Below are 27,654 nucleotides of genomic sequence, written 5' to 3'. Positions count from 1 at the left end.
CTGGGGAAGCAGCACAAGCAAGCCCCAAAACATCGTGGCACAGGCCCAGGGCACAGCCCAGGCTCTCGCAGCACCAGTCCCAAACAGCAGCGCAGGCAGCCTTCTCCATTCTACATACTTTTATTAGATTCAGAGCTGGACAAATCACAAAGTGTACAAAATGGAGACCACACTACCAGAAGCAGGATTGTGGGTTGCAGCAGCATTCCTATGGCCCAGAAGCATTTGGTACAAGTGTGGAGAGGGCAGGCTGGGTCAGGGAGCTCTAACTGCCAACTGCATTTGGATTCCCCAAGGACAAGACCCTGTTCACATCCTGACAGAGCTCAGCTGACCCACACTCCCTGGGACAGTGGGGCCACGTCTCCAATTTGTCTGGAAAGGACAGGCTGGCTCAAGCCAGCAGTGGGTAGGGGTAAATGCTCCAAGGACCTGAAATGCTGTGCCACACACATACACACCAGCAAGAGCCTAAACCCTCATCATTCTTTTTGGTCACAAACCTTCCCACGGCAGGACTCTATACTGACAACTTTGCAAGAAATAAGGTGGTGGTGAGATCTGGTGAGCCCACCATCTTCCTGTGGTGGGGGCCCAACAAACTCACCACCCCAGACATCTCAGACTGGCCAGCAACATCTACCACAACAGCAATAGCTAGTACAGAAGCCAGGGTAACTTCAACTCAGATTTGTCCAGTCTATGTTTAGGTCTATTCTACGAGTACATATGCACAAGAACTTCAAAAATACTAGGATATGATGCAAGTAGTGAGACACCAACAGAAGAGGAGTTTAATGGTGGACGTTCCCTAGAAAGATCACGAGAGGATGGGAGTTAGACTAGCCCTTGCCCACCCTGGGACGGGGAGCAGGAGGCTGACTGCACCCCTGCACACGACTGGGTTCTGAACTTCATCTGCAGCGTGGGTGGTAACTGAACACAGGCAGGCGAGTCCACTCCCGGGGTGAGCCACAGGGTCTTTCAATCTGCGTCGAGGGGCCAGGCAGACATCTCTGAATGTAGCTGAAGACTGAGGAGAGGCAGAGCATGGCTTGGAGAAGACGGAGCCCGCCAGCCTGCTGGGGCTAGCATCTGGTCTCATAGATCCCACTCCTGCCGATGTACCTCACCCATTTTATCACATCATGGTCACTGTAGTTCAGCTTTGGCTCAAAGACTTTCAGGTATCGCACCTTCAGCCCAGAGGGTGCAAATGGGACCTGTTGAGAGAGGGAAAGGCAAAAGAGAATATTGGAATGGGGGTAAGATGCTCTCTGTACACAAATGCCAGAGAACCCCTGAGCAATGCACCTAGAAACAGACATCAAGAGCCACTGTTCCCCACTGCTCCCTTCCCTACTCCCTGCATGCATGGTGCCAGACTCTCGTGGCTCCAAGGGCAATTTTCTTCCATTACCTTTACCATCTGACTGACCTCACCTGTCAGCTTGTCACGGGATGCTCAAACCTGCATAACTCCCAAGAGGGACTGACAAAGCTTCTCCAAGTTTGGGTGCATCCTGAAAGGCAGACAGGTACTCACCTCAAAGTTCATGGAGATGGGAGGTCGAGCCCACTTCTTCTTGTCATTGGTGGGCAGCAGCTCAATCTCCGCACTGATCTGGGATTCCTTCATTCCAGCCATACGTTTTATCCTATTGGAGAAAGCTCAGAAGTGAGAAGGTGCCAGAGTTTATGCTCCCCTCACTACATAATCTCAGGGCAGACAGAAGCACTAAACAGACCCTGCCCCTGCAGGCCAGCCCCAGCGCGCTCACTTACTTCCAGACAATGGCATTCTCACTGGCCTTGTACTTCGCCTTCCCTTTCATGCAGATGACTTGCACTCCACTGGTATTGAGGGGTGTTGGGATCCGGACCTGGAAGGCACAGCCTGGTAAGCAGGGGCAAGGAGATTGCAGCCTGGGCAGTCTCAGATGGTCTGTCCTGCACCCCTTGGACCCTCTCTCTCCCAGCTCAGGGCCCAGAGAACATCAGCTATCACAAGGCATCCTAAGCTAGCTCTCCAGTTTCTTGTTTTGAAGAAAGCATGTTCGCAGTTCCATAATATACAAAGGTCAGTAAGGAACAGGGCAGAGATCGCCATGCTGCAGGAATCCTGGCTCATGTTGGGAAGATGATCTCAGGAAGGATGCCAGGCATTGCAAAAGGCTCTGGACAGCCCAGCCTTGCACCAGTAAGCCTTCTCAGATGGGGACTAAGTTGCAAAGCCACCCCTAGCCTGTCTTACACAGCTCACAGCCTGCTGCCTGTCTGACATACCATCAGATCGTGCAGACAGAAGGCAATGAAATTTTCACAATGGCTGAGGAATTAAGTGAACAATTGCTGCAGGGATGGAATGAGACCCCTGCCAAGGGAGCTGTGCAAATGAAAACAGCTTCCACCACCCTACTCTACAGCACCTCCTTCCCACAAAACAGCAGCACCACACATCTAAGAGATAACTCAGTTCACTTTTTCAGCCCTGTTCAAGCTTGAAGACTCATCTGTGAGGATTCCACCGCAGCGGACATAAACTAGAGGCATGACTTCCAGGCACAAGATACCACAGTTTTGTGTTTTTTTTTTTCTCTTACCTCTATCTTCTGGGCTAGCAAGGAAGGTTTGAAATTTGATTTGATCACCACCTTCACTTCCAGCTTGGTCCGGCCCACCTCCCGCACCAGTGGGATCACACGGAAGGGAAGGATAATGTCCTTCGTGGTTCGGTATCTGCAGGGATGGAAGCTACAGTGAACTCTGGGGAGGAGTTAACTCCCTTAGGCCTCAAACTGTATCACCCTCCTAAAGAGATAGCCTCTGAATATGCCAAACAGCTTAGAAACATCATCCAGAAAGGGAAACATGCCAGAAGGAAATAGCAGTTAAGATCTGTGCTGCTGTAGGGCAGCAAGGTTTCTTGTGTCTCAAGTCTTATATCTGGTTCCTGCCAACAGCCTTGTTCAAGGACACGAGTATTAAACACAAAAAACAACAGATATAACAAGCTCAAAAGTAATCTAACACTATGGTTGTGGCAAAGAAAACTAAACACAGCTGGGCTTCCACATTTGTAACAGATGGATTTGTGGGACACCCTACAGATTCTACTCTGAAAAGGGGCTGGTAAGTGTGTATTTAGTAAGTGCTCAAGGGCTGCAAGTCTGCCTGGGAGCAGCAACACTACTGTAGCAGCAAGCAGATGCCAACACCAGCCTGTTCACCCTCCACCCACAGTACCTCATAAGCTCAAATTCTCCATCTGGTGGAATGAAGCTGATGCTCCTCTCGGAATCAAACTTGCTGAGCCTCACACACTGGTGGAAAGTGCAGTCATCAATGGCAATTGACTGTTTGCCGCTAAAAACACAAAATACAGTTAGAGAAGCACAAGCTGCAGCTCTGGTATCTTGGTGCAGTCAAAATCTGTCCAGGCAGAAACTACTCTACAGAGCATGTTGCCATCACAGGTGTCCAGGAAATGGGGAGGCAGGGAGAGATTTAGGGGACAGCAGCCTCTTGGCTCAGACTTTCCTTGTTTCACCACCACAAAAATTGTATTTCAGGAAGCTTGTTTGAAACAATTTTCTCCCTCCTCTCCTCAAAGAGGAGAGAGCTTAGAAGAGCACCTTTCTGTCATAGCCAGCAACACAATGCTTGGGTCTGCCTGCCAGCAGCACTCAGTACTGCAAAGGCAACTCTGCCAGCCCAAGTCTTCCCACAGCATAGTTCAAAGGAGAGAAAACACTTTCCTGTCCACAAAGCTATCCCACTGCCACACAGCCAGGAAATGCCAGGTTCAGAGTCTTCCTGTTCAGAAATCTCTTCACAGCTGTTCATTTCCACACTGCCAGCAGGTGGTTTGATTCTGAACCAAATCGCCAAAACCATGATATTGTGACATACAAGTCTGTACATCTCTCCTAAAAATCTGAAGAGCTACCACCTGTCCATGAATGTGCACCAGCCTAACCTGCCAGCACTGAACTTGTGCCAGGTACTAATTCCTGAAAATACAGGTCCTAGGCCAGCCAAAACCCCTCAGCTACTGAGAGGGACCAGAAGGCAGGAGCAACAGAAGAGGCAGCAGTGTAGAGAAGGTGCAGCAGTGTATCACTATGGTATCTAGGCTGCCTCAATTGCTGGAAGTAACAGGACAACCATGCCAATATGCCAAGATAGTGTGAGAACTACAGCAGGTTTAGTTGTCCTAGGAAGCACCACTACCTACACAAAGGGGAAGCAGACTGACCCCAGGCTGACTGGCTGTCTAGTTACACAACCACCAGTGCTGTGGTTTATGTTTCAAAAGGAGGAGTTAGTCTTTCCTAATCTGTTGCCCAGATGACAACCAATGTTAGTGAATTGATTTCTGTTTGTTTGCAAAACAGTTGAGAAAGCCCTCTGCCTAGGACTGCTCCAGGTCTCAGGCAGCATTACTCAGGGTTGGCCTTGCCACAAGCTAGATCCCAAAAAGCAGCTAAAAGCAGCTGTCCCTTCTGGTCACCTCATAACTAAATGCTTCTGGAGAGTAATGTCTCCAAGCTGGGGATGCCCACTGAATAATCACAGAACTACCTACCAGGAATCCCTGTTCATCTTACTTCTGTAACTCAAAAAAATTTCATATTTACTAGCAAAGGCAGTTGGCACAGGAGCTTTGGGGCAGTGTACTGACTCTTCAAGGCCTGTGTAGTTGATATTTTCACTAGAGTAAATCCTCACTGGGCCCGTCAGCCATCTCAGGCCCATCCATTTTACTAGCTCAGCTCAGGTACAGGAAAGATGGCTTAAAGGTGACAGTGAAGCGATAGCTCTTGGCTCTTTTGCTTGTTCTGAGAGACAAGCAAATAGTAGCTCAGCTCCATTTACAGGAACCATCATGGAAAGTGTCTGAGATCCAAGTTACATGCACAAGTCACACAAAGCAAGAGACAGAGGGAGAGCAGAGTGCACACAAAGCTGAAGCAGATTATCTACCTTCCCAATTCACTGGGGGTCAGCAAAAAAACAAAAAAAAAGACAACCAAGAGAAATACAGATGAGTTGCAAATGGTTAGTGGGAGGAAAGTGGCAGTCTCGTTGCTTTTATCTCTTCACCCCGAGCAGGAAAGCTGGAGGAGGTGTTAAGATCTGTTTTCAGCTTCAAGGTGGGTACTGACTGAGGTGCAGCTGGGAGGGAGGGTAGCTGGACTCTCAGAAAGGATGTGCTTCCTACTCACACAACCACTGATCACCTGTAATCAGCAGGAGGGGCTTCTCCAGTCTTTGTTCTACTTTATGGGAACAGTCCAGGTAAAATAGGCAGAGGGATTCTTTCACTATTTCTTGGGAGTACTGCTACTGCTTTTATGATGGAGAGTCTCTGCACTGAGCAAAACTGCTAGAGACACAGATTATAGGAAAATCCATCTTGGGGAAGTGTTTCCAGGTGCAGGATCTCTACACTTAAAATTGTCTGAATCTTAATACTTAAAGAACTGTAGAGAAGCCCTCTGCACTGAGGCCCTCAGGATGGTAGCTTGCATGGCAACTACTCTACCCGAAGTTAGCAGTACCATCTGAAGGGAAGGAAAAAAACCCAGCTTTTAGTCTGTCAGATCAGAAAAGCTATTAAGGGCTGCCCTTTCATAAGAGTCCGTGGTGGCAAGTGGTCACGGGGTCCAAACCTCTTACCTTTTCCCCGTTTCATCCGCAGTCCCTTTGCCCTGTTTTTCAATGACAATCTTGTCATTCATGCCAAACTTGCATTCTGGCATTCCACTCAGATAACTCTTCATTACCACTCTGCCAGAGACATGGGCACTCAAAACCTGACCTGGTTAGAGAAAATCACAGTTCAGAATGCTTACAAGAGTCACTTCTCACAAACCCTGAGAAGGATGCCAGCTCAACACCACCTGCTTACCCTGTGGGGACATTAAGAGATTCACACTCTCCAGCACATCAAGAAAGAGTTCATTGCGACGGTATTTGATTCCTTCACGTCTCCATCCAATCTGTCCAGTAACCTGGCTGGTGATCTGGGACTGCTCTTCCTTGGTCTGAAGAGAAGAAATGACATCTTAGATATAAATAAATTCCTCTACATAAATTCAAAGACTAAAAAAACTTGCTCTGAAACTAAGAGCAAACACTTGCCATTTACTACACATAAAAGTTCTTGTCACTTAGACACATGTGCTGTGACACCTCACATGATTTGGTCATTCCCTCCTCAGAACATCAAATTCTATGTCTAACCAAGAATTTGCCATAGCAAAAGCAGGGAATGTTCTGTTTTTGCTAGCAAGTCCATTAGGCTACTCTTAGTGCAGGGAGGCATGGGCTCCACCAAATGGCACTCAAATCATCTCAGACTGTCAAATAAATCCATATTAAGCAGAGAAGCTTAACATGGATTGATGTAGTAGTTCACACCCTTATCCAACATGAAACCCCAGGGACACAGGAGAGCTCATCCTCAAGGCCTGTTTCTTAAGAACTGCAGTCATAAAAGTTACATACCAACACAAACCCAAAATGCATCTAACAGCACCCAGGCTCTAAACCTCTGGAAAGTACCAAGGGTTGTGCTGAGAGGCACAGAGACATTTCCTACCTGATGCTAGAGGTGGGGTCCAGTCACACGCAGAAAGCCAAGAAGTAGGTGTATAGTAGCAAGTGCAGTGTAGACAGGGTTAACAGGCAAGCAGGTCAATAGCAAGAGAAGGGAGGAAGGGAGAAAGAGGCAGATTAGGCTTAAGGCTACCTGAGGACAGGAAAAAAGCAGGTCAGCTCTTTGTTAATTAGGTAGCTAATTAGCACAAACAAGATGAGTGATTTTGACCTTTAGCTCCCTGCAGGAAACCAGCACTCCAAGCAGTGACATGAATTTTCAGACTTGGCCCATTATTGACAATCCAAACGCAACGTGGAGCAGAGGGAGAGAGGCAAAATACCACTCCCAATAATGTTTCTCTGCAAAACAGACTCATGATGGTGTTCCTAATGCAAATCCTGGATGTCTATCATGCCACAGATGCCCAGATGATGGGAAATAACAGGCACTTTGGGTCCTGTATAAAGCAGTATTCTTGTTAATTCTGCTATTCCACCACAACAACTGCACAAGACACAAGTGGGTTCTCCACAGCAGCCCTGCCGTAGGCCCACAGGGTGGCAGTACATGATCTCAGCTTCACACACGCTCTTGCCACAGACAAGGTCAGCTCCTGAGCAAGCACAGGCACTGTCTCATCATCTAAGAGACAGAGTTTTATATTCCCCTGAGAACTGCCTAAGTAAGTGCTCAATACAGTACACAAAGTACCTCTCTCGTCTGTCCCACAAAAAAAGCACTGTCTTGTTCAATGCTTTGTTCAGGCTTTAGAAGAACACATAGATTTAATACCCAGTGCTCTGTCTTCCAAAGGGATGTTGACCATGTAATGACATTCTCATCTCCTGCAACAGCACCAGTACCCTGACCTGACACCTACTCTGTAAAGTGACTGGATGGATCTGGAAGCAGCTGCTGAAGTTGAGACCACTCAGCAGGAGTATTCACTAAGGGAAACACTGAAGACACCTGGGTCTGGAATTTCTCAGGAGCAGGTGCTTCTCAGAGCTGAACAAATAAATCAGCTAAAATGGCCCAAGAATACCCACCTTGTGCTGAGCTGCCAGCATGCTGACCAGGTTAAAGACAGCCAGCAACCAGCAGGTTTCCTGGGATCTTCCAGCTAGTGGAGGGCCCCCTGCCCGCTTTAAAGTAACACCAGCATTTCAGCACTAATGTGTATCTATAGTTTGTGGAAACACTAAGAGTTGACCAACGCACACACCCAGAAATAACTTGGAAGGGAAGAAAATTATAGTGTACATCTATTTAGTGAAGTCTGGAAAAATGCAGATAGCATCTTAACAGTGAGAACAGTACATGAAACACAGCTACCTCAAGCTGTAAAAGCAAGGTTTAGCCTCTGTTGGAGGAAGATATTCAAGTCAATGGCTTCACCAATTCTGCTATAGGACATCAGCACAGCCTGCAGTCCTGCCATCTGAGTAGTGGTCTACTTCAATTGTAGGGACTAGAAGTAAAACTGTGTTGCATACCAACACCTGAAGAAACCTATGTGGCACATCACTTAATTCCCATAACACACAGGTATTTTCCTTGGCAAGCAGTGCAGCAGTTTCAGACATGCTTTCAAAGCAAATAAAACAGATCTTGTATTTCAAAATCACCTGCTCTGGAAAGATCACTGTAGCCATACAGGGAGGCATTCAGAGCACAGCAGCTCAGTACGCTTCCAATCTTTCTTTGAGAACAAAATCAAAAAGTCGAGTTTGGAAAGTCTGCCGTAAGTGGATTTTGCTCCTTAAATTCTCCAGGACACAAGCCCAAGGAAAGCAACACCAGGAACTAGGCGAAGATAGGGAACACAGATGATAGGCCAGATGATTCAGAACCAGATTTTGGCCCTGGGTACCTGTGTGAACTGTCTCTAAATCAGTGAGGACCTGAAGGCTAGAAGGACCAGAGTAAAGAGCAGACAAGGAAATATGGCACGTACTGTTTCAAGTGGTGCCCTTGCTATCCTATGCCTTCAATGGATTAATTCTGGTTATTGAACTGGGCTGCACAAAATTCCAATACTGAGCAGAAGAACTGCTTACTTGTGTAAAGCTGGAAGCCAAACTCCTCTTTGTAAGGAAAGGACTAAACCTGCTGTTGAATTAAGCATGATGCTGTGACAGTGGTTTGCACACAAACAAGCACAGAAGTTTGTTAAAACCAACAAAAGCATAAAAAAAGAACAAGGGAAGGAAGTGAGGGGGGTGGTTAGCTTTGAGTTTTCCTAGGAACAGGAGCTGATTCAGCTATCTTCAGTGCTGACTGTCCAAACTGTCAGACTGCAGAAGGTCAGAGATTTACACTAGGACTCGTTATAGGGATTGAGACCGGATGCATTCACATCTGGCCATGTTGCAAAACAGTTTGCTGTTCTAAAGGGAAATATGTTGCTCAGGGGCAGCTTCTCTCTCTCACCTCCTCTTGAAATGCAGATAGTCTTGCTACTAGATTAAAAGTTTAAAAAGGAATTCTCAGGAAATCAGTGCTGATGAACTGAGTTGAAACAGAGCCTCCAGAGACTGACCTCTGCTAATGTAAACAAGAACAGTCACCATGCAGGTTCTTGTTTAGCCCTTTGCTTCTGTTTGTAGCTGAGGCTGAAGCTTTACTCTGCCATCACTTCGGACTCCCACCTTTTTTTTTTCCTGACTCATTTCTGTGCAGGGGAGAGGACTAACTTTAAGGCTGTTATTGACTTATAAGTCCTTATTATTGACTTGCACAGCTGTGTCAGATAGACAAGGTGGACAAGATTCCTTGGAGTTATGAGAAACAGACTGTGAGTTTCCTTCGAATTCAGAGGTTAAGCATAAGCTCACGAGACAGGAAGCCTAATTTTGATGGCTGTACTTGGAGTAGGATTAGAACTAGTTTAAACACATTCCCCAAACCAGTCCAACTAACCATCTTTTTCCCAACAAGTCCTTTATCTTCTAACTCCATGTAAACTTTGTTGTAAGGGTTAACACTATGCTAAAAGCACAGCAGAGATTCTCATCTCTAACCTAAGAAAGCTCAGGCTGTACTGACACTGACCTGCAAGGATGTTACAGGCAGAGACAGAGCAACATGAGCTTCCTGACTTCACAGCAAGATTAACAAGGCTGAAGAATACTTCATTATAATGCAGGCATGAAATCCTGACAAGCTCTGGTGGAGAACAGACTTGCTCAGTGAGATTCACATGCAAAAGGGCTACTTCTGGTTCAGCAGGTACACTTGTTTAATCTCTCAGAAGCTGACACAGAGCAGAGCCTGAAGCCAGCAATCACATTTACATGCAAGGGACTGACATTATCCTAGCTCTGGGCTCTTCCTCCTGCATCTTATCGTGTGCCAGGGAACATGAGGTAGCAGGGTGCAGGGACACCTAGAGCAAGGTGCCACTGAGATACACCCCTGCAAGGGTGCTCTCAATCTATTTAGGCACCTTCCTTCCATACGGGTCAAATGGTTAAACGGTAATTAAGACCATACTCTCTTGAACAGGTTTAACAAAAATTAACCAGCAGAACAGTGCTGTACCCCAAATTCTCTGATTACCTGACTCTTGATGCCTTGCTGAGTGATGAAAGTCTTCAGGGCCCCTGTTTCAGAGTTCTGGGGATAGCCAAAGTCCAGGATTTCTACAGAAAGGTAAAAGGTCAGTTAAGAGCTACAAGGTATAAACACATCAAATGGCTGCTACTATAAGGAGAGAGGCAATTAGTACACAGACACTGCTTACACCCTGAATTTCTGGATAAGCTACTGTAGCATTCCTTAACAAGGGAAAAGAATAATTCTTGCTACACTGAGCTCCCGGAACAATACTTCGGAGATGAGGGGTGATAGAAAGCTGTGTAAGTGATGAATTTTCCAGTTTTTAAACACAACCAGATCTCAGGACTAAGTATCAACTAACCTAGACATCTGAACAGGGCACACTGAGGAGTTTTTCCAAAAGCATCCAAGGGACAATAGAGAATTTTTTCAACACCACAGCAATTTTATCTTTGCAGCGGTTTTTTTTTTTAGGTTTTGTTCTTACGAAGATCTAATAAAACCAAAGCCTAAAACAACAGCTGAAGTGGCACTGCAGGATGAGTGCAGGAGAGAAACAGATGCTAACCACACACAGGGCACAGTACACACCTACTCCCCTCAAAGAGGAAGGGAACAACCCACAAGAGATTTAGAGGGGAAAGAAGACCACTAATGTGATACTGAGCAACACCACACTGGCAGGTTTGATCTCACTGTGCCTGCAAGGAGGCAGCAGTGACTGACCAAAGCAGAGAACAGGCAGTATCTTGGTCTGCTCTGAGGGAACAGGGAAAACATCAGTCACTGTGATCCTTGGCTAAGAATCCCAGGACACACACGAGTGGCGCATTGTCTGGAAAACAAATTCAAAGGCAACTAACACAAAGTTCTCATGATACGTGAAACAGGGGCAGCTCAAGGGCAACCTCCACAAGCAGGCAGATATCACAAGCAGCTGAAGGGATGCCATTATTAATCTGTGGCGAAATTTGGAGCTGTATCAGTGGGGGAGGTAGGGCTGGGACAGCACACATTGGGTTTTATTGATTTCCTTCTGTTCAGAATTGAGCCCAAAAGGCAACTTACTAGGGGCAATTAACTTAAGCCTGGCATGACTGCTTCCATACACTGCTAGAGCCACCTGGGCACCAGCTGGCCTTAGAGGTGCTACTCACAGTCCTCTTGATATACCTCAGGGTAAGGAAAGCCTGACATCTACACAGGATCCCCTCAGAAGCTGAGCTCCAATACCCGCTATCTCAGTCGTACAAGTGCACTGCTCCCAACATTTCAGGGAAGGGAATCAGCACAAGGCTTTGGACTTGAGGTACCATTCACATTTGCACTACAGGTGGCATTAGAAAGCAGAACAAGTAATTTTGAACTCTGCCACACATGTTAAAAATACTTCAAGGGTTATTACTACATCATACTAAGGTAAGGATTTCAGAATGACCAAGGGCAATAGGCCACAGTGTGTAAGGGAAACATCTCACCATCCAGCAGCTCATAGATCAGCACGAAGTTGTTCTTTATGTTCTCCTCGCTGATCTTCCCGAAGTAGGCAGTCATCACGTCACACATCTTGTAAAGAAACTCGAATACCATGGCAGCATTGACATTCTGCTTGGTGACAGCAGCCAGCCAGATGTTGGAGCGCTTGACATGGAAGAAACTTGTGCGGGCGATGTTGGTGACAGGCGAGCGCACCTGCTGCCGTGCGTGGATGACATTGACGCGGAAGGCGTCCACGGCATTGCGCCTACGAAAGCACCACCAAAAACAAGTCAGCACAGCGAATGTGAAACCAGCTGGCTGCACACCTCTGCTTCTGGCATTATGGTCAGACACTGAACTACACACACCAAGCTCACCTAGGGAGGGGGCCTGGGGATGTCTCTAAGACAGCAAGTGAAGGCTCTGTGCAGAGTTAGACACTAAAGTCTGCACAAGTTCAAGGAGAGAGAGTGCTACTGGTCTCTAGGGAGCTTTAGACCACAGTGTAACTGTAGTCAGAAGGAGAAGCAAACCTCCATCTGGAGTAGGATGGCAAAGAAACCTTCCCTTCAATTAATTTTGACAGCACTTCCAATTGACTGTCATAGCTGGAAACAAACACATTAGCACTGTATGGCTCCGAGAGTTTTGACCAAACACCTAATTATTGTCTATTCTGCATGCCCAGGCCTTCACACTCTTGCCTCAAAGCAAGCTGTAGTCTCCCAAGATACGTGTCAATGGCAGTTGTTCCCAGACATACAACCAAGGAAAAAACAACAAAATTTGCTCAGGCCACCCAAAAGATGTCAGTGCCGAGGTATGCTCCAGAAGGGAGCTTTAGTTCGCAGATCCAGCTCGCCTCCATACCCCACACACCTTGGAGGACAGGCTCAAAGCAGCAGGAGGATTAGGATCACCATTTGCTTTCCAGTTACATGTCACCTCAAGACTGCTCTGCTTCAGAACAGGTGTCTTGCATCTGGACTCAAGAGTCCCCACAGTGCTACATTTCAGCAGTATTGCATGGTCCAGGACCATTTACAGTCAAGGGTTCTGTCCCAGTGCTGAAAAACTGCTGTGCAAGCTGTCCATAGGTGCTGCCCTCTTTGATCCAAACTGTCTATACACTAGCAACAGGGGAAAAAGCCCTCCTTGTTACACAAGGAATCCAAGTGACATTCTGGATGCCAGCTCTTGCACAATGGTCTCCTTATCCTGTAACTGAAAGTCAGAATAAACTTCCCAAATTAAGTCCACCAATCCTGAGAATACAGGAAGGAAGTCCAAGTGCTTTATATACAAGACCAAAACTTAAAGCAACAGTCTACACACAAAGCCAAGACTCATTTAGTCGTGCTTTATTACTCATACTCTCAGACATTCTGTAGAACAGGGGGTTTGACTGCAGCATCAAGGCCATGGTACTGATTATGCAGAAACACATTTGAGAGCAGACAGTAAATATCATCCTTGCAAGCAAGGATAAAGGCATACAAATGCTTGTAGGCACTGAGGGTTGTCAACAATCCAACACACAGTTCCAAGTTAGAAAACAAAGGATATTCCAAGGAACATATGCTACCACAGCAGGTGTTTGCTCCTTGAAGGTCTGGGGACATATGTAGAAGTTACATCAGTAAACACACTCCCATAAGCAGAATTCCAGCTTTTGAATACTTCTCAGGTTTTATTGCTCCAGAAAGTTTGCAATTTGGAGTTAAATTAATATTTAATTTCTACTTTAGTTTTTCTATAAGAAAGTAATTTAATCTACTATAAAATAATATCTAAAAGCCCAACTCCTCCCCTCCAGTAAGCCTTGAAAGGAAAGTTCAGCTTGTTCTGGAGCATTAGCCCTCCCAGCCTCAAGTTCTAACCCGCTAAAAGTAGCACCAGAACCAGTCACCAGACTGGTGCACTCTAGAGGAGAAGCCTCAGTTGAGGGAGGCTTTGCTCGCACACCAGGTGCCCACTGTGCAGTGCCAGTCGTGGCCTACCACGCGTCTCTTACCTATTGCTACAGCAGCCAATGAGATGGGATGGACAGAAATGGCGCCAGCGGAGAAAGGAGGAGTGACAGCAACAAGAGAAAGGGTTAGAAACACACACACAAGGCACAATGAATCCAAAGAGATAAGAAGAGACCAAACAGCACCCCCTCCCCCTGCTCCTTGGCACAAAAGGCCAAGGTGGTATTAGATGGACAGCAACAAGCTACAGCAGCAATGAAGCCCTCACAAAGTACAACACTGACATGCCATGGTCAGGCTGTCAGCATGGACAGATTTGTGTTTGGCTGAACTTTAGGGATAACTGGGCATTTAGTCCAGGTGAACTGCACCTGTATCACAGAAGTGATACCCAGTCTGCTCTGCTAATATAGGTAGCAGGCCTTGGTGTGGAAAAACCCCAAAGCCTCAATCAGAGGCATCACCTGGGGACAGCAGAGTATCAAGTATCTTCTTCCCAGTCTGCTTCAGGACAGGGCTACAAGTCTGGGTGAGAATTTCTGTGACAGTACTTCCCATTTGAAGATGTTTGGATCAATGCTTTCTGGTTTGGTCCAGCCAACAGGAAATACAGCAAGTTTGATAGAGCTGGAGCACATCTGGAGAGATAGGGCACATCCTACAAATTCAGACACTGCTCTATCCAGCTTGCACTTTTTCCTTAAGGATCAAGAGCCACGAAGCTGACGTGATGTATTAGAAGCTCAGAAACCAAACACCTACGACATTTAAAGTGCATGCAGTTTGTCATGTAAGCTGCTTAGTTTCAAATAGCTGAAGTTTTATTACACAGCTGCATTCTTAAACGCAGGTAGGTTCATCAACGACTAAGTCACTGAAGAACGAGGCACTTGAAAATTACAGCAGAACCCTCCATGGTATCCTGAATTATATGCATGGTGTTTTGCCTTTTTTTGGTTTTTTTTTTTAGTAAGGCTGCTTATACATGCAGCTAGCTGCTATATGGACAGATGCGCTACATGCACCCAAGCCATTCTAAGTTGCAAGCAAAGAAAGTTCAAGTTCTGTGGTACTTCTGCCTTTAACAAAAGAAGGATATCCTTGTTTGTCACTTTGGTCATTACATCTGAGCTAGGTGCTTTTTAAGGCCCTTAAACTGCAAGGGGAGGTGTTCTCATAACCACAGATGATCTTCAATATCTCCCAGCTCAGAAACTGAGGCTTCAGAATGCCAAATGCAATGGCCAAGACTAAAGAGTCCTATGGGTCAATCACTCATGAAGAGAGGGAGCAGTTATACTCTTTTCCTATTCAACTACCTCCCAACAGGCAGGGTGGATTCAGCCCTCAGCACTACTGTTTAGCATCTAAGAATTGTATGGCATGCTAGAAGTCTATCACTCAGCTGTTTGGTTAGAGACAGAACTCCAAAGTTGAGTACCAGCTACAGTATCACAGCTAGTCCTTTCCTTACCTCCCACTGAGGGTTAGGATATTAAAAAATTTAAACAGACCTGGCATTAATGCTAATGTTGAGACTAGGAGATGGAAAGACTCTCAATTTCTTGATTACACAAGATGAGACATAGCCATTTTATAACAACTTTTTGGGTAAGGCTACATGTTTAAAAAAAATTTTAAGCAGCACTGAAGGCCTGTTTGAGAAGAAATCCAGCACCTTGGGAGCAAGTTCGGTTAACAGCCAATCCCAGCTCCACCTAAGTCACAAGACTGACACTTTCACAAGAACTGATGATTTCATTGAAAGGAACACCAACTCCTCAAGTACTAGAGAAAACACTGGAATGTTTTGGCACTCAGCCAAATGAAAAAGTTAAGATAGGATCAGGCAGGAAATCCCATTTTCTAGCTTTGTCTGGCCAGCCAGCAGGAAGTACTTTATCACGTACTGAATATATGGCACTCACTCTGTAAGAGAAAGGAGCAAGATAAAAAGCAATAGAAGATCATATTAAAAATACCTAGTTTGCTCCTCAGTTTGCATCTCCACAGCCATAATGCCGTTTAAATCAAAAGGCCTTCTTGAATAAACATCAGTTTGAAGACAGTTTTTTAAGTGTTTCAAGTTTGCAAACCACAAAATATTTTTGCCAGAAACTGCAGTTAAAGTGTCGCTAGCCCCCACGTGAAATATTCTCCAAAGTTACCTATAATCCAGACTGGCTTGGCTCAGTCACTGTGATACCAGCTTTACAAAGTCAGTCCTGTCATATGAGTTGCTCTGAAGAGCTTCAGCTAACAAGTATTGAAGACTGATAAGAGTTTGTAAAGTAGAAAAGAGGCAAAGCATCATAGCCACTGGCTTTCTGCTTGAGAAATACAATGCTTCCTTGGCTCAGCTAAGTGTGGAAGTCCTGGAATAACTCAGTCAACCTTAGAACAGCTACTTCGCCTTAGCTGACCTAAAACAAGCCAAGAGCTTAAAAGCTCATTAGGTGAAGCCTCATTACAGACACTACGTTGAAGACTTCCTCGATGAAACAGTACAAGCCTTGACTAGCTACTAGTAGTTCTATCTCAACTTTTAACCTCCACTAGACAATCCATAACCAGAAGGGACATACTCTTCAGACCAGAGTAGTCTGAAGGCAGACTGGCTTGACTGTTTCTTGTAATTTATGGCAACAAGTTATTTCACAGCACATCCTACCACTAGTCATTGTGCAGATCTGGTACAAACTACTTTTCCTAAATTGGCCTGAAGGCTCTCACTCACTGAACTTTGAACTAGCACCTACCACACCTCTGCCTCTGTTAGCTCTGTCTTAATTCTGCCAACTTAATTACTAACTTCCACCTAATGCCTGACACTAATGAAAACCCACTAGAAAGAGTACTGTTGTGCACAAAATCCTTAAATTTAAGGTTTTCAGACCAAGCAGCACTATCACTGCCTACAAGACACCATATTTTTAGCAAGATGCCTTCTAGAAACTAGCAAGCCTAAGGGTTACACAGATCCAGTCTAAGTGAGCATCATAACACTTGGGGGAAGTGCAACAAGACACCTACAATCTACTGAAGGTTTTCAAGACTTCCCACAACTTTAGTTACCCAATGAATGTAAGCTTTTCACACTAGGCTGCCATACAAAGCTGGGGGACGGAAAGCCAGCTGTAGCAGTACAGCCATGGCTGCTACGAGATTGCTTGCAAATAAAACTTTCCAAGACCACAGTCTCCTGCATGCCTGTACTTGATGTTAGACATCAGTGCCTGAAACTAATTCAGAACGCTGGCTATAGTGTGCAGCAGACAGTTCTCACACTACTGCTCCTGTAAAGTTTTAGTGATTACAGTGAGCTAGGCTCCCACAGTGGCAATCCATGCTGCTGAAGCATGTGGAATAATGGCCAGATCCCCACCATCCAAAATAAAGTCCCAGGTTTGGCTGCAGGCCATCCTCCACTGTAGGTGACCAGGGCTTAAATTTCTTTATTCTAAGCTAAGCCTAGAGCAGCAAATTGAGTTGCAGTCTCACATGCATGCACAGCTAATGCAGAACAAAGCAGCCCTGTGTTATTTACTGCACCAAAATGAGACAAAAATGCAAAAACTGGGGATGCAACAGAAGCACTTACCCAATGTCATCCCGGTAGACGCGAGAGATTAAAACCTCTCCTTTGTGATTATAGATGAACAAGCCTCCGATCATGATGGAACTTTAGTCTTCACTTCCCATGTTGATTAATATCTGAAGCAAGAAAGAGCATATTTAAGCAGGCAATACAGAAACAATTTGTAGCCAGGACTAATACTTAAAATTGGCACTGAAATAGAAGCTGTCTTACTTCTCATACCAAAAATCAGCACAAACAGATTAAGCCTCAAGGACAAGTATCCAAAACATACCTCCTGAATGTGAGAAAAAACACAGGCCTACAAAAAAAAAAAAAAAAAAATCAAAAAAACCCACAGAACTACAAGAAAATCAAAGACCCCTTACTTCTACTATAAAGCCTCTATCTCCCTAAAGACTGAGATACAAATCAGACATAATTCCTAAGTCTTTTTACATGCAGTTCACACAAATGTCTGACATGTCACCAAGCCTATCACCACACGACAGAGGGATCCTAGCAACAAGTACATTTCTGTTTAGTACCACTTTTATATAGTTTTTACACATCAGTGTAAGAACTTTTGACAATCCCTAGCAGCCATATTGAGTCATACTTCAGAATCCAAACCAAGAGCCAGTACTGGAGCGGTCAGTCATGACTCACTTGAACTGGGAGATAGTCCCTCAGAAGTTACCTTCCTAAACTGCTAATTTTCTCTTTCTTCAATGGAAGATTGCTTTGGAGAAAGATACAAAGCTCTCTCCAAAGACATTAGATAATATTGAGAGGGTAGAGATTACTGATACAGAAGACTTTTTAAAATATACAGCTACCTCAGCAGATCCCATTCCTGGAGTCTTATGCACTCCTATTCACTTAGGTCAAAGTCATAATACCCACAAGCAGCAACTGCTTGGTTGGCTTAGTCCCAAGAAGAGAACTACAACCCTGACAGGGCAGGTCTTGGGTGATCACAGTGCCCGTTTGGGCACTGCAGAGCATTAGATAAGAACCTCTCCACGGCGCTCTCTGGGCGGGTTAGCCTACACCCACTAGTGTGGGCTGGGTAAAAAGGATAGGGAGAGGCCAACCTAGAGACAGATGCTGACAGTGACCTGATATGTGTCTGCACAGGAACGCTGCAATGACAAAGTTGAACTGACCCAGACTTGGATCACCGCAAATGTCAGGGAAAAAAAAGATAATACAAAACCAATGCATACATCAGAGGGAATAAAGGACTTCTGGATTATCAAGAGTAATGTATCCTCTAGAAGTTACACCAAATAAACTACAGTAGCTGCCCATCTGAAGGAAGAACTGCAGATTTGAGTTCTGTGCTAAACCAAGGTTTACAGCAGCCACTACTTTTAATTTCAGCACGACAAAAAAGAAACTTTAAATTTCCTAAGCCTTTACATCAACATTTTTAGCTACATCTAGTGAGTCCTCAAAGAATAACAATACTCATACTTCTCTGCCACAGGTCTTCAGCTTCCAGATGGCTGCTCCTGCTTATTAATAGTAAAAAAAGGAGCCCAAAAGTCAGTTAAGTCAAAATAGAAAGACACAAGCAGTTTCCCCAAAGCTCTGTAGTGAGCTTTCTGGCTTTTATTCCCCCATTCTGCTGGTCAAGTATCTCTGGCTACTAATGGGCTGCCTTCTGCCACTTGTCAGTGGCTTCTTGTGGCACTGTCACCAACGTATTTTCATGTCTGAGACTCCAATTAGCACTGAACAGCTTTTCAAATATGTTTTTCTTCCATTCCCAACCATAACAGTTTATAACTTTGGGATACAAGTATTTAATTTACTTCTAAGTCTCTGTAACCAAATCTGTGAAGACATAGGCAGCTCCAAGATTCCCAGTAGTTAGAGTAGGAAAAGCCTTTTGTGGCTCCTCACTGTTTTGTGACCAAGGCTACAAACTGTAGGGGCAGCAACACCAGCATCCCCACAGCAGAAGACAATCCAACTGAACAAACCAAATTTCTCAGACTTAAGGAAATGGCTGTACCACAGACCTACAAGTACTTACACAAAGCACACACAGCCCTAACAGGCATGAAAATATGCAGGGCTGAAACCCAAAACATGGAGAACTGAACACAACTGCCCAACAAGACAGACAAATGCTGCAACATTTGCAAGGTCATTCACACGGGTCAAACAACGAAAAAAATGAGAAACATTATAACAGTGAAAGCAACTTGTTGTTCACTCCAGAAAATTCTTTCCTATTTACTAGTTTTTTCACTCCAGATAAGTAACAAGCACTTGTACAGTGCTGGCTTCCACATTCAGATATGGACTACTGCAATCAAAGATGAAGAGTTCTTGCAATCTCTTTAAGACTTGAATTGTATAGAGCAGCTTCCTGGAAGCTTATGCAACTGGCCAAAGCTGGATCATAAGAATCCTACAAACCCTTTCCAGAAGAATCCTAGAAAGCACATCCTAGTCTTAAAAAAAAAAAATAATCTCCCTCTGGGTTTTAATGCTGCTTAAGTTATTTGTTTCACTATTTTTAGTATAAAGGAAATGTCTGCTTTGATAAGCAAGAGGATCAGACATGCAGCATATACAAGATAAAGCCTTTTGCCAGCATGACAACCCAATCAATTTTGAAAAAGCCTTGATTTGAGTATTTACTGCATTACTATAAAACATCTAGAAGATTGCTGATCAAGCTTTGCATTGGAAATGAAAAGCCTTCTCTTAGGAAGATCTACAAACTTTAAATGTTGTCTCAAATAATGATGCCATGCTTTCTCATGTTAGTTTAGAACATATTCTTTAACAGCTTTGCTGAAGTTACAGGCAAAAAACCAGCATTTTTAATTGTATCACAGTACCAGGCAGCAGAGTCAACTGCTTCCTCATCTTACATGTTAGTAAAAGCATGTTTGATGGAGTAGATAATTATGATTCAAAGGCTTTTAGTCTTCAAAAATTCTTCATCAATGCAATGAAATCCTTATACAAAATATCCCAGGAGGTGAGTTCAAGCTTCAGACTGTCCATGTAAAGTTAGCTCCTGGTTCCACCTTCATTGGCACATTTAAGAGCTGCATTGGTTCATATTGCAGAGCTACAGGTGAAGCCAGAACTGCCTTAGCTACTTCATCCACACACCTCCTATATGCACCGTTGTACAGCTGTGTTTCTTGGATTTAGGGTGCCATTTTGTATTCCCATCTGCACCTCTTTGGTCTACTTTGATCCACTTTGCCCTTACTACTCTGAATACCCTCATATCTACACACATCCCACAACTACTGACCAGGAGTGCTCTCATTGCAAATTCTAGTATGGTACAAAACAGATGCATGCAGAGATCTGCCAGCTGATACGTGCTTGCTGTACCACACTGGCGAAACAACTCGATAATGAACTTGCTCAAATCAGAAAGGGGCTGCTCTGTGCTATGTGAGGCCCTGGTTAACACCTGAGCTTGTACTTTTCCCTACTACTACAGATTGGCCACAGGATCAGGACCGTTCTGACCGCTTGTTTTATACGGGCAGCCAACCATACTGAGACATGCATAAGCATTATTTCACATGTAGCAGCAGAATGCCTCCATATGAGTTACAATCCACCTCAAATCTGAAAGAACCCACAATACTACAGCTCTAAAAATTAAACCTGAATTCACATTTAAGTACAATTTATCTAATGATTTCTGTCAGACAATTGGCAATTGGTTGATACCTGTTTCCAGGTACCAACAAAGTCACATGGGCTAAAAATGGTGACTATAAGGAAAGAGTTTTAGATGACCTACCCAACTGTACCAGCCACCAATCAGTTCTTTGCAGTAGCTGTATAGACAGCACAATGGTATCAACACAACTTCCAGCAAGTTCTGTTTGGTGCAGAATGTTGCTCTGTCAGCCTTCACCAAGCTTGCCCATGATGGGAGTTCAGCAAACATGGACAACATTCCAGTCTTTCGTTCACAACTTGCATTAAATCCCTCTAAGACACAAGATCAGAGTGACTACACTCCTTCTCCATGCAGAATTACTTCCATCAGCTAATGGAAGCATGTACACACAGCTGGAAACTCAAGGGGTGGAGTAAGTAGCCCAGAGATCTATGAACAGAGCAGAAAGCTATACAAAGGGCAGAATGCAAAAGAAAGTTGCTTAAAGCTCAGCAAGAAGAATGGCTCTTCAAGATGACAATGCCTCTCCTTGAAATGACTGCAGTGAAAATAAGCCTGCTTTGTTTTGATCCTCCTTTGCGTTTCAAGTTTCACAGATACTCCTTTCAACTATTTCAAGGTTACATTTTAACTAGAATGAGGATTTTAGTGGTACAGTTCGGACATAGCACAATCTTCCACATATTTTAAAATAATTAAGTTTTCCTTACAGATCAGCTGTGGTATTAAAGATCCTAGTACTTGCAGCAGTTAAGAACTGCAGGAACAGGGCTGAAATTAATTTGAGACTGACATTCAGTGACTCATGGCTGCTGGAATCAGAAGGCCTCAGAATAAAAACTCCAGCACAGGAGATGGATTCATCTGATCCGTGTGCATTAGCAACATGACTCAGAAAGCATTGCTCAATCAGCTTTCAATGACTCATTCTGCTCCTCTCCAGTCAGCCTTTCCTAGGGAGTTTGCGCTACACTGCTAATGAGTTTCCTCAGCCTAATATCTCAGTGTCAGACACAGCTTAAGAGCAAAGCCCACCATTTCTTCCACTGTTTACCACGAAGTGCCTGGAAACCAAGATGACTCTAGCTGAAACCTTTGGTTTAATGATCCATCAGCTGCATTTTCAGAGCTTTGTAGCTTCACTCCTTCTGTTTCACTAGCTTGAACATATGGCAACCTGCTCCACACTGGTAGCTAGAGTCCTGTTTTCTACTTACAGTGTGGATGGATTTATTCTAGTTAAGGTACAGGGATAATCCACATGTATGCTGAATTCACACCAGTTGGTGACTAATCACCTTAATTTAGGAACAACAGCCCTCTCCCAATACACTTTGCATTCTTCAAGACGCTACTAGGGTAGATGTAACATCTGAATGCAGCTCCTACAAATACCTAAGGCCTCCTACCCTCCTGCCAAGTGCTCACATTCCTATATACTTCCATTTCAACCCATAAACAGAAAAGGAGCATGAAGAACATCACAGACAGACCACACACTTACATACATGCTTATAAGCCCACCAGGGTTAAGATTACATGGAAATGTAAATGACATTTCAGAATGTCTTTTTACTCAAGTGAAGATGAGAGCATTAAAATGTACCTTTAGAGCAATTGTGGCAAAGTTCTAGCATTAAGACACCAAATTTAAAAAAAAGTACATGTATAAAAACAAAGGCTGGGATAAAGATTTTAATGCATTTCAGTAGTTACATAAGAGAAAAGCAGCAGGATTAGCTGGGCCTACAATGACTGATACAGTAACATGCGCTTTTCTAAGAATCACACATACTTGCCCCAAATCATGTCTCAGTGCTCCCACTGGGCAGGGAATGTGCAATAAGCATCCCTCCCTCAACCAACCAGGAGATGCTGGAAGCCCCAGAAGTCAGCCTGCAGCAGGTAAGCTGCAGACCATAACCAAGAGAGTCCAGAGAAAGACAGACATAATAAAGTACATCATCTGAAAAACTGCTTTTGTCCACTGATTCTATCATAGATAGAAAATGCTCTGTTTATTAGATCTGATCTAAAAACAGGTGGCTCTCCAAAAGTCAGACTTCATCCTTTCAGTGTGCCACCCACTTGGAATGCATGGGTGAAGTCAGGAGCACAAGCTCAGGCAGGGATCCTGTTGCTGGACTGTCAGTTTCACATACTGTGGGATACAAGTGGCTGGACTGGGAGACTGGGAACTACCTAGTGGGATAAGGCACTAAACCTGCATTTATGGAGTGGAGATACAGCAGCTCTGTCCTGCAGCATGTGAGAGCCCAGCCTTCCTCTTCCATTTCCACTTCATCAATTCTGACTTAAAACAGCTGTAGGAAAATGAACAACATGCAGCACAGAGCTTTCTTAGACTAAACAAGGCACATGTAAGGAATCAACTAACCAGCAGTTTGTTCCCTCTGCAGCTGTTTATCTGCAGCAACTCTTTCAGAACCACCACTGCACACAGTACCCATGCTGAAGTTTCTGTTCAGAGCATCCTTCCATGGTCTCTCTAATTGAGAAGCCACAGCACCACACCAGCAATAAGACACAACTGCAGTATCAGTCATTTGTTAATTAGCCCATGAAAGACTAAGCTGAATTGTAGCCTAGATCCCAGATATACAGATATTAAAATAAGTTATTTTCTCCAACACCTTTGTCCCATAACCTGAGGTTTTTCACATGACACCACACAGACCACTAACCATTCCCTGCACCAGCAGGCAGTGGTAGCTTCAACCTACACCATAAACTTTGAAAGAGTTCTCTGCCTTTTATAACTGTATTTGCACAAGTAAACAAACAAGCAAGCTGATCTGCTCAAATTTGTTGCTTAGGAAAAACAGTGCATTTTTAGTAATTTTCTTCAGTGGTAAAAGGAACACGACTGCAGTAATTCCAGTTTCACATGCAAGGCAAGAAGTACTTGTTCTAGCTCCAAAATAATTAGGAACTATCTGAAAGAAATGTGTCACTAGCAATGTAATGCATTTACAGCCTAATTGTACCAGAGTCACCATAAACTTTGGGTGTATATTGGTGTTTCTGCCTCAGGAAAGTACAAATACAGTTCTTTGTATCCTTCCATGCCAGCTTCTCTAAGTCCAGTGTAAGCCAAAGCTGAGGAACTCTTAAGCCAGGCCTATTTGCTCTCATGGTGTCTGCTCAGCAAATCCTCTGTGTCCTCTCTTCAGAGGTGCAGTGGTGACACAGCAGCTCAAGAATAACTGCTCAGGAGCAATGTGACTGCAGCAGTTCTTAGGCTGCCTGAAACAACGTAACTACAGTTTCACATTGTCACGCCAGCTGTGCCAGGATTTGATGAGCACCAGCAGCATCACCAGTGAGCACATCTGTCCATTCATTTTAGGAGGCAACTTTGGGATCAGCTGTATTTTCCCAAGCCAGCTGTGTGGGTGATACTCTTACCACAGTCCAGAAAAGTCCGGCACTACAGGTGGGGAAAGGCTGGAAGAGCAGATGTCAGGACTGTTGCTAACCTGCAGAGCAGAGCCCTTTTGGCCACAACCCCACTGTGAGACAGGCCATGATCTTCATCCTATACCATGCAGTACAGGGTACGAATAAACACAAGTTGATCAGTAGTGAGCCCAAGACTCAGCTACTTGGACTTTGTCACTCCCATTTAGGGGCTGAAAGTTTCCTACAGCACAGACATCACTCAGTCTGAATGCAAACAGGAATGCTGATTTCTCTAATCTACACAGCACATCCAGGAAACAGCAATCACAAGTCAGTTAGTAAGCTGGTGTAAAGCAACCAACCCCTTTAGTAGTCTATTAAAAGACAGTTTGGGTTCTGACTTAACAGTAAGTAAGACTTCTGTGCATTAATGAGCTTATCTAACTAAGCAGTTCAAGGTACATTAGCTACTGAGTTTTTATCCAGGAAGAAATCAGGAGAGGTATTGAAGGCAAATCACCAACTGCAACCATTTCTGCATTCCAGAAATCAGTATGATCTTGGACAAGTGACAGCAGTTGAAGTAGCAGAGGGATTAGTCAGGCTGCTCTGGCAAACTGAAGTTGTTGAGAAAACACATCTTTCAGCTAGCAGTAGCCATTATCAACCCAAGAGTAAGGCTCAAAACAATGCCATTACCCCACCAGCTAATCTGAGCACCTAAGCTTTGCTTAGATGGCTGCATTAGCCACTTTCCAGGAGGCCATGGGCTGCTCTAGGTTTTAAACAAGAGTAGCTGCAATCACTTCATCCTGGGGAAGACAGGCTGCATAATTTACTTAAGGGGCATACCCTGAGCTAAAGAGCTCCTGAGATAAACCCATCAGTTTCAGAGAAACTGTTCCTATTTTAAACACAATCCCATAAATCCCCATAACCAGTGGGCAGGAAGAGAAGCACGTTCTCTTACCAGGCCCTCCTCCTACAGCCCACTTCTGCGTGCCATACTGCACGCAGCCAGTCTGAAGAGTAGCAAGAGATAAATACTGACACGGGGAAACACAAGAAGCTCCCTTACTCCAGTAAAACCTCACACATACAGCATTTAACACACTTCTCAGCAATATTTTGAGCCCAACCTGATGTGAACGGCCCTGATGCCTTTTTCTACTTCTACCTGTTCTACCAAAGCATTTCTAAAGTCAGTTTGAACCACTTGCTTTTCACTCTTGAGCTAGAAACCTGAACAGTGATTTGCTTCCTATGCATCTTCTAACAGAAGAGGTTAGAGGCACAGAGTGGAGTTTGAGTAAGAGCTTGTATTCTGCAGACCATTAATGGTCCAGGTGCCCTGATGTGTCAGCTTTTCTCTCACTACTCTTATTGGAGAGCAGATAACTGCAGATCATATTCTGTGCCTCTGCCTGCAAGCTTTTAGCTGAGCTGCTGACCTCCTGCCAAGATCAAAGTAATACATGACTTGCCAGTAACTTTTGACTCAGTAGGTCACTCACTAAAGGACAGAAGCAGACTCTGCCTCACAAACCAATTATATTTTGGCACCACAGGCCATCCTCCAGTTGGCCCCAGGAACAGCCTTCAAATACTCTAATGGTCTTCAGTAGAATAAGCTTAGAAAACCAGTGCAAGACATTGTGCTGCAAAAGTCAGTCTTGACTTTACCTTTTTTGATGCAGGGATGAGGCAAGAAAAGTTTAACTAGGGTTGCAGGAAGTTTCTTTATAAAGCCTGTTTTGTTTGGTGACTGTTACTCCAAAAAAAAAAAAAAAAAAAAAAAAAAAAGTATCAAACAAGAAGGCATGTCCAGTCCCCTGTTTTTCAAAGAACTCAAGATGTGACCCTTCACAGCTTCAAGATTCAATTCTCCAAAAGCCAGAACTGTGCTCTTTTGGGAGAAGGAAGCAGCTGGCCATGATACCCTTCAAAGACACCCCAGTGCTCTCCCTGGAACATGGCCACTCTGCAGCCCAAAGAACACCAGGTATCTTTGTCACTAGATGTCAGTAACATGGCATTTCCTACAGCAGAGGAGTGATGCCTCCCTTCTGACAGGAAAAATATGTAACAGTTTGGCAGCATCTCTACAGATTTGAGATTGTCCCTCCAAGCAAAACTCACAGGGACACATAGGAAAAAACAGTAGCTACAGCTCTGACAGCATTCAAGTAAATGTTGCCCAACCAAACAACACCATGAGCCTATATACAGTTAGAAGCCTACAATACCGAGACTTCCAAGCCACATAAGTCATCCAGACTCACCTATCCGGGCAAGTTTCAGGCTCAGATTTTGGCGGCCTGAGGCTAAAATTTGATGGCAGCTCTGTCATACTAAAGCAAGCAGAAAACAGATCGTGCCCTCACACAGCTTATGGAGAGACTACATCAAAAGCAAGTCATTTCCCAGTGGGGAGAGAAGTCAACTGCACAGGCTGATAAACACAGGCTGTGCTTCCTGCAGTTTACTGAATCCAAATCCTAGTCCTGGGAAGAATGGATGTGGAAATACATCCAGAAGAGCCGCTGGAGAGGAGCCTGCTTTAAGCCTCAGAATAAGCAGCTCGGCATCAGCAGCGCTGCGTTCTGCCTCAGCAGGTTTTCCAGGGAGGAAGCAGAGTGCAAGCCATGACCCAGCTAATTCACGTTTGGATCAGTAGTACAGGCAAATAATTTTCGGTGAAGTTCCAGCCCGATCCGACTGAAGAAAACCTTTGCTCAGGCTGACCTGACGCATCGGTCCTGGCCTTCCTGTGCCACACACAGCCCGACCCTGTCCCCACCCTCCCCGGTGCAGCACCGCAGCGCTGCCACACAGATATTCCAGCCGGAGAGCGAATTAACAGCTGTTAATAGCCGCCCTGAGCCACAAGCAACGCGCGAATGAATGCTGGGGTCGCCCAGCACCCCCTCAGAGGAAGCTGAAGAAAAGCCCACCGGGTGGCCCCGATCTCTCCCTCCCTCCCGGCTCCGGGAGCACTCCGCGTCCCTCCCAAGGGCGGCCGGCGGGACACCTCACCCTGCAGCCGCCCCTGGGCCTGCAGACCCCAGCCCCCAACCAGCGCCCAGGGAGCCGTCACCCGCAGCAGGTCCGCCACCGCCCAGGCGCGGCCGCAGAGCGAGCCCGACCGCCGGGAGCCGCCGTGAGGAGGGACGGGGCCGCGCCGCCCGGCGGGGCTGGGAGAGGAGCGGAGCGCCTCACCTGCTGCCGCCGCCGCCGCTGCCGCCCCGCGCCCAAGATGGCGGCGCCGCCCCCCCTCAGCCCGCGCCCCCCCGCGCACTGCAGAGACGCCGCGCGCGCGCCCCGCCCGCGCCCCGCCACTGCGCATGCGCCTCCGCGG

General features: G+C 45.2%; 1 protein-coding gene across 2 annotated transcripts; it reads right to left on the bottom strand.

Moving 5' to 3' along the window:
- Positions 1-101: 101 nt before the first annotated feature.
- AP2M1 (adaptor related protein complex 2 subunit mu 1) lies at positions 102-27,654 on the bottom strand. 2 transcript variants are annotated; one of them, XM_041718011.2, is made up of 11 exons: positions 27,516-27,654; positions 17,222-17,334; positions 11,647-11,912; positions 10,169-10,251; positions 5,915-6,050; positions 5,683-5,824; positions 3,247-3,366; positions 2,604-2,739; positions 1,786-1,883; positions 1,547-1,658; positions 102-1,223 (listed from the first exon to the last, which is right to left on the bottom strand). In XM_041718011.2, exons 2-11 carry the CDS (start codon positions 17,293-17,295, stop codon positions 1,089-1,091), a joined length of 1,302 nt encoding a protein of 433 aa, XP_041573945.1. In that variant the 5' UTR covers positions 17,296-17,334; positions 27,516-27,654; the 3' UTR covers positions 102-1,088. The 2 variants fall into 2 exon arrangements, with proteins under 2 accessions (XP_041573945.1, XP_041573944.1); XM_041718010.2 differs by lacking the exon at positions 27,516-27,654 and adding an exon at positions 27,394-27,503.

This window comes from Taeniopygia guttata, chromosome 9, assembly GCF_048771995.1.
Source record: "Taeniopygia guttata chromosome 9, bTaeGut7.mat, whole genome shotgun sequence".
Lineage (NCBI taxonomy): Eukaryota > Metazoa > Chordata > Aves > Passeriformes > Estrildidae > Taeniopygia > Taeniopygia guttata.
This window is presented reverse-complemented; position numbering and strand designations above follow the sequence as displayed.